Raw genomic sequence first — 7,265 nt, 5'->3', positions numbered from 1 at the left:
TTCCAGATTTTACAGATTGAATTTACATTTGGCTAAGTGACTTTTCTGATCAGTATGTTGTTGATCAAAATAAAGTGATTAAGGGAGTGACACATAATATGAGAGACTATAAGGACTGAAGCACAAAGTGACCATCTTGTCTGAGAGGTAATTTAGGTTAAAAAAGACAAACCCAAATGACTCTCACCTAATAAATATATATGTATGTTTGCACAATAGAAAATTCAAAAGCTGTAAGGGGTTATAGTGACCTTACTTAGGTGCTCAACAAATATTTACTAAATAAGTAATGAATATTTTCATACTATCTTCTTTCTGTTTGTTAAGTATTATTTTTACAATCATAAAAAAAAACACGAAGTAATGTTTCCCATTAATCTGAAAATGACAGCTAGACTTCTGTTTCATTTTCTGAATGTGTTATAATACTTGTTAAAATTCCAGATTTCCATTGAAATTTGGTCCAACCCTTAAATTAGCCTAGATCACTTTAGGGATTGTTTCAGTGCTATTAACTTCCAGAGATCCCTACATTCTTCCATTGCGATAGCAATATGGGGAATATTCTTTGGAATAAGAACTTACCAACGTTAATAGAATCATTAAATTGAATTCTCTTCTACTGCTTAGAAGTAACAAAACTACTGTGAAAACTATCTAAATGTTTTTAAATTATTTGCATAGTGAAGTTATAACTAATTACTCTTATTTAACCAATTAGAGTCCTGTTGACATCAATGAACTCAAGATGTTTTACACTTTGCTCCTGGAAATAATTCAGATAGTGGCAAACTTTTCTAACTGGGGCAGCTGCTTCCAGGACCAGCCCCGTTAAGACTATTGAGGACTGTCTCCTCTGAGTTTCATGTGTGCCCAAGTGGTATTATGAGTCCATTTAAAGGTGTTGTTTCTCTCAATCCTACATTCCTCTGCTGTTCAAAATATGAAGTGCTATTTATCTATATTATTGGATGTTTTCAGTCTGTGTTGCTACCTGCCACCTTCTTGGTAACCCATCCATGGTTTACTGTCCTCAGAAACCTTTTCATCATGCTCTGTGGAAACCCCACTTTACTATTTAATACAAACAAATAAATGAAACCAAAACTCCTTTTTATCTTTATCTGCACAGACTGTTTTAGTTGGGTTCTCTGGGAAGGAGATGTTAAAACAAAGTTAGGAATGCAAGAGGTTTATTGGAGAGTAACACCTGTGAAAGATGAAAAGGGACAGGGAATCAGATGGGAAAGAAGAGGCTCAGGCCATGATTCAGATCTGACGAGGTCTCAGTTAACCCAATGGAGAGCTAGAGAGCAGACTGAAGATTGGAAGGTTCTGCATGGGAAAGAATGGCAGGCTCCAGGATCTCTACCGTGCTTGGTCCTTGGCTGGGGCTATTCAGGAAAAGTGTGGCCTCCACTTAAAAGTTGAGGCAGAGCCCACAGGTGCTGACAGCTGGAGGCTGTCAGCTAACTGCAGACTGTGCAGCTGAACATTAGGATCATTTTGAAAGGGAGATCAGAGAGATGGAACTCAAACACTGCCTCATTGATTAATTTCTCAGCTACCCCACCTCTGAAATCTTAAACTCAACATCCTACCCACTCATTCTAATGCTGTCCTACCATTCACTTTTCCACCTTTCCACCATTCACTCCCTTACTCTCACATCCGCTCTTTGATTTCCTGCGAAACTTCCAGTCCCTTATTCCCTCACCCTATTTTCAATATTTCAGCCCTCTCTTAATTTCACTGTTTCCTCCAAATAGTCTAGCCTCAGTTCCCCACCACTTCATCAGCTCCCAGCCAATATCCTTAAATTCCTTGTTCCTTTGTCTCCAAGTGCCCACTCTGCAAAACCCTGTTTTTCTATGTGCCTTCTTTATTCCTATACTCAAATTGCTGGCTGCCGCTAAAGAAAATCATATAACACCACAGATTAATGTCACGTGGTTTCCAATCTTAGCTGAACCCTAAACACTATACTATAATTAGGTACTTCCTTCTCACATGGCATCTGAAGAAGCCTCTCATAATTTTTGTTTTGCAGCATATTAAAAAGCATGATAAGAAAAGCATGGGCTTTGGGGTCATATAGATCAGATTTAAATTATAGCTCTTTACTGCCTGTATGGCCTTAACTTTTCTGGATTTTCTTTCTCAATCTTTAAAATGGAACTGATATTAACTGTTGATGACATTGTTTTGAGGACTACAGAAAATATGTAACTGGTTTCGTGAGAAGTCTTAAATCATTGGAAGGGTATATTCTAAGGTTTTCCCCCACTAATTGCTGCCAATTGTTCTACATTAAAATCCCCCAATCCAATCCCATAATGTTTTGGACCTTTAAAGTTATTTAAACAGTCCTTTTCTCCACTAGTGCAGGTTAGATAGGAGGCTGTTGGTGCGTGCGTGCGTGCGTGCATGCGTGTGGGTGTAGTGAAGGCATGATCTGTTTTCTTGAACTCTACACTTCCCTCCTTCCACTTATTCCTCTGGTGTCTGAAAAGGAAGACAGGCAGAGAAGAATTTGTCTCTCTATACGTCGTCGAGATTGCTGTCTCCTTTCATTATGAATGACCTTGCATCTTTTCTATAGATTCAATGTGACCAGATGGTGACCACGATAAGTTCCATTGGCAAAGACGTTGGTCTTAAGCAGTTCCAGTAAACATTAATGGTCCCTTGGAAGACTTATCTTTCGTCTGAATTACATCCCACCCTACCTCCCATCCAATGGACTACTCCATGATTTGGTGGTCCATATCTTACCTATTTTCTCATTGGCCATTGCAACCAAACTCTGAAGCCAAAGATGGGGACTTTAGATAAGGCATCCTCGCTCTCTTGGCCTGGCTACCTCTCCATAAGTTTCCTTTCTCTATATTGGTAGTGCTGAGCAGGACAGAAAACCCAGTAGCTAAGCAGACATCCACAGGAGGTGTTCGGAGAATCACAGCCTAGAATGAAGGTATCAATGAACTTGGCCCCCTAAAATTTGGTAAATATTTCTCAAAAGTGTACCTTTTCACGATAATTTCCAGACTAGTAACACCACAAGGTCAGAAAAAGATGTCAATCAGTACTTTATTCCATTCTGATATATGTATACAAAGCATCATCTATAACTAACCTGGGTATAACAATGGATGTTATTTTTTTCTTAGTAAGGTATAAGAGAGCTCCATTTTTAGATTGTATGTCTATGTCACCCATATAGGTGCACGCTTGCATCGTTCTAAGCACTTTACAAATATTAACTCATTTAATCCCCATAATAATCCTATGAGGTAGTTACTATTATAATCCTCAAATTGCAAGTGAGGAAATTGAGACACAGACAGGTCAAGTAACCTATATGTCTTCTATTCACCTTTGTATAGTTGACTGTATCTTCTAGGAATCCAATTAAGATGTTCAAATCCATCATCGAAAGACAAAGTTTCTTAGTTTTCTTTTCTTCATTATTATATATGATTATTTGAAATTATAACAACCCATAATAAATTTGTCAATTTGTCATTTTTTGTGATTTCTAGGAGGTTATATATCATGGTCTTTGTTACACCCTTGATACACTGGAATTATCTGTTCCTTGAAATTTTTAGATTTCATTTACAAACTTGTTTCCATCAAATGGCAATTGTTCTTTAGGAACTATTTAAATTGTTATTGATTGGTTTGATTTTCTACATTTTATTGGTTTCATATTTTACATTTTTGTAAACATTAACCTCTCTTGAGGTTTCCCTATATTATGCATAAGATTTTCTTCTAATTTTAAAATATTACTTTTATCTATTGTTACATTACTCTTCAGTTCTCTGGTTGTTGTTTGCCCAATACGTTAATTTTATATAAGATACATGTAAGATGGGTGAATGTAATCAGTTCAGAGATTCATATCCAAAGAAGTTAAGGTTTATGAATGCAACATTTATTTTTTCATTTGTAAATAATCTTTTTTTGCAGGCAACATTTTAAATGAAGAGTTTAATATAGTTAGATATTAAATATGGTGGTTTTAGTACCGTTTTCCTCTTTGTGATCTAGTTTATATTTTTAAAAAGTCCCTTCATAAAACACTAAGTATCTGAATTTCACATAAGCAACAAATTTATATATATATATATACACACATACACTGTCCCTATTTTCATAACTTACTGTATTATCTCTGCTTACAGTCTTAGCTATGATAAATTTTAATCATTCTGAGAACCATGGATACTGACTGTATCATGGATGTGGGGGGAAAATACCAATTCAGTATATACTCAGAACCCATATGATTAAAAAAAGGATGGTTACAGTTTACTTCATGTACATAACATTTTCATGTAGTATTTCAATTATTTTAATTGCATTATATCTCTATCCTCCAAGTTTAATTAGTAGGAACACAAAAATGTTTATCTTTGGTGCCAACTGCCGAAATAGCAACATGTTTTTACTGTTTGTTTTTATGCTTTAATAAGCAATGAAATATTTTACAAGGTCTCAACTTCATATGTACTTTTTTTTGTGTGTAGCACATGCCCTTCACATTGATAAAAACATAGAAAATCTGAGTAAATGATTTTTGAAAAATACTGCTTAGAATTGAGTGGAAATTGGCAGAATTTTGAAATAACAAATAAGTATATCTTAAAGCCACAAAGGACTAAGATATATCTGTAATAGTTCATACATTTCATAGAACTTTATAAAAAGTTTGATATTTAATAAATGTTGAACCTAATATGAGATTTTGGTAACTATAAATCATGAAAAAAGGATACTTTGATATATAGCTGACCTTTGAACAATGTAGGGGTTAAGGACACTGACTCCCACACAGTAGAAAATCGCGGTATACCTTTTGGCTCCCCAGTGTCCCTTGGTATCAGATGGGGATTCATTGCAAGACCCTGGATGATACCCAAATCTGCAGATGCTAGAGCCCCTTATAAAAAATGGCATAGAACAGTGTATACAATTAGCCCTCAGCATCCATATATTCCCAATTGTGTGTAGCAGACACTGTTTTTCATTTGTAGTTGGTTGAATGTGCAGATGCAAAACCCAGGGGATACAGAGGGCCAACTGTGTATTTATCGAAAAAAAATAGCGTTTAAGTGGACTCATTTTTTTTTATCGGTCTACTGTTGTTCTATAGCTTCTGATAATTCTTTTTGGAATTTTTTAGGTTTCTCTTTGAACCTATAGTATTCTAGTGTCATTAAATGAGCTAATGCACTCTTATATCAGGAAAATAGAGTAATCACATCCTTCTTTCATGTTTCTGTCACTTTTTGTTCACAGAAACAGGTGACCCTTGGCCAACGGCTGACGATTTGGAGAAATAAGTGGAACTCTACCAGAGGACCAAATGTAAAACTGCAGTTACAGGTAAATTACAACGCAAATGTGCTAAGTGATAGACGATACACCTAAGTGTAATTTAACCTTAGTGTAATTTAAATTCGAGGCCGTATTTCCCAATTAAAAGATGTTTACATTCAAATATGAGGCCTTTGCTAGCTAACTTCCAAAACAAGAAAAAACATCACTGGAATCAAGGCGCCTTGATCCTAGGGACTTGGTTTGTGATTTACCTTTGATTCATCCGCCAGGCGCGGAGCCTACCTCCTACAGTGCTTGACCAATATTTATTCAATGAACTTATTGTATCCAAATATTATAAGGATTATAATATTGCTAATGAGAAGTAATATTTAAAAAGAAGATGCTGCATCCTCTTGCCCTTCTTCTAGATACTTGCTCTTGCACTCTGGTTTCCAGTGGAGGGGAGAAATGACCAGGCGTAGGAGGAACATGATAGTGTGGGTGGTAAAAGGAGTTGCACCCCCATTACATACTTTGGTGTCATTTTGCCTCTTTTCTGGTTGCTTATCTGAAACACTGGGCTACCAATGAAAACTTATGGCCCCTCCCCGAACCCTCTGGTACTAACTACCCTTGGGTGTTTTTTGACTCGGCTTTTAACTGGGCACATCCCTGAGTCATAGGTATTTCGGTAGTTATTTCCCTCTCCGTTGAATTTGCAAGTTGGGGGAAAACGACCTATTTTCTATCCCCCGCAATAATACATAAACGATGTTTGTTTAACGCATGACGGTGACTTTAATCCCAAATCTAAATGAGACTGGAAGTCCCTCAGCCCCTCCCAGATTAGTCTCTATATCTCCGCAACAGCACTGCGAAGGCGATTCTTCCAGCTCTCATTCGGAGAGGTGGTTCCGGAGAGCAGCAGGGATTACCCGAAGGAGTGGAGTACTGAGCGATAGAGCTCGGGGACACCTTATCGCCCTCTTCTCATCTAGCAGGGCGTGGAGATAGGGAAAGAGGGATGCAGCTAGAGAGTCGGGCGGAACGCTCGGCCGCCAGCAGACCGAAGGCGCAGTAGGGAGCCCCACCGCGACCCACCCGCAGTCCCCGCCCCGCGCAGCGCACGCCTTATGTAAGCGCCTGAGGCCCCGCCCCCAGCAGGCTCCGCCTCCGCCCAGCTCGGGCTCGGGCTCTGGCTCCCGCTCCGCGGGCGGAGGGGCAGAGAAGCCGCAGCTGCAACTTCGCCCAGAGCGACGGATCCCGGGCTCAGCCGGGAACCGAGCCGTCACCGCGGAGCCGCCGCCTTCCCGTTCCGGGCCTCAGCTTAGCCGGCTCGGCCATGGCAGCCGCCGTCGCCGGCGTCGCGGCGAATATGCCCCCTGCGCTCTCCGCCCGTCGCTGAGCCGCCGTTAACCAACCCGCCCTCCCGCGGGTGCTGCCGCGGCCCAGGCTCCACACAAGTTTCTGCCGCCGAAGAAGCAGGAGGCGAAGGCGGAGGAGGACGGACGTGGGAAGTCGGGAGCCCCCGGCCCACTCGGCCCTCCCGCCCGCGATGTGGGGGCGCTTCCTGGCCCCGGAGGCCGGCAGCCGGGACTGCCCAGGCGGAGCCCGCAGCTTCCTAGCGGGTAAGTAACTGGACAGTCCCCAGCTGGGATGGGGGTCGCGGCCGACCGTGGCGCTTCAAGACCCCTCCGCTCCTCCTCAGGCCCGGCTCACCCAGGCCGCCTCCCCGACGCCGCGGCGCGACAGCCTGCCCGCAGCGTTTCCTCCCGGCTGCCGACAGCCCGGCCCCGCGGGCTGACATCTGGTGGGCCTCGTTCCCGGCCCTGTCCGCCCCGCTTCGCGCCCCTGCGCCCAATTTAAAGCTCTCTTGGGCCTCCTCGGGTTAGGCTTTGTTATCCATCCTCCTCCCTTTTCCGCAGAGGTTGTGT

General features: G+C 41.4%; 1 protein-coding gene across 4 annotated transcripts in view; it reads left to right on the top strand.

The window, feature by feature from the left end:
• The first annotated feature begins 5,329 nt into the window (after positions 1 to 5,329).
• Positions 5,330 to 7,265, top strand: part of CEP85L (centrosomal protein 85L) — a 126,327-nt gene continuing 124,391 nt past the window's right edge. The window contains exon 1 of one of the 4 annotated variants that reach the window (XM_039871218.1): positions 5,330 to 5,394. Coding sequence is in view for 3 of the 4 variants with exons in the window: in XM_039871211.1 (XP_039727145.1) it covers positions 6,887 to 6,959 (73 nt within the window). In the remaining variant the exon portion in view is untranslated. Of the gene's footprint in view, positions 5,395 to 5,719; positions 6,960 to 7,265 lie in introns of those variants that run through there. The other 3 variants (XM_039871211.1, XM_039871201.1, XM_039871190.1) reach the window with 3 other exon arrangements.

The sequence above is a fragment of the Pteropus medius genome, unplaced genomic scaffold (assembly GCF_902729225.1).
Source record: "Pteropus medius unplaced genomic scaffold, Ma_sr-lr_union100, whole genome shotgun sequence".
NCBI lineage: Eukaryota > Metazoa > Chordata > Mammalia > Chiroptera > Pteropodidae > Pteropus > Pteropus medius.
The sequence above is the reverse complement of the archived record's forward strand: the minus strand, read 5'-3'. Positions and strand labels throughout refer to the sequence as shown.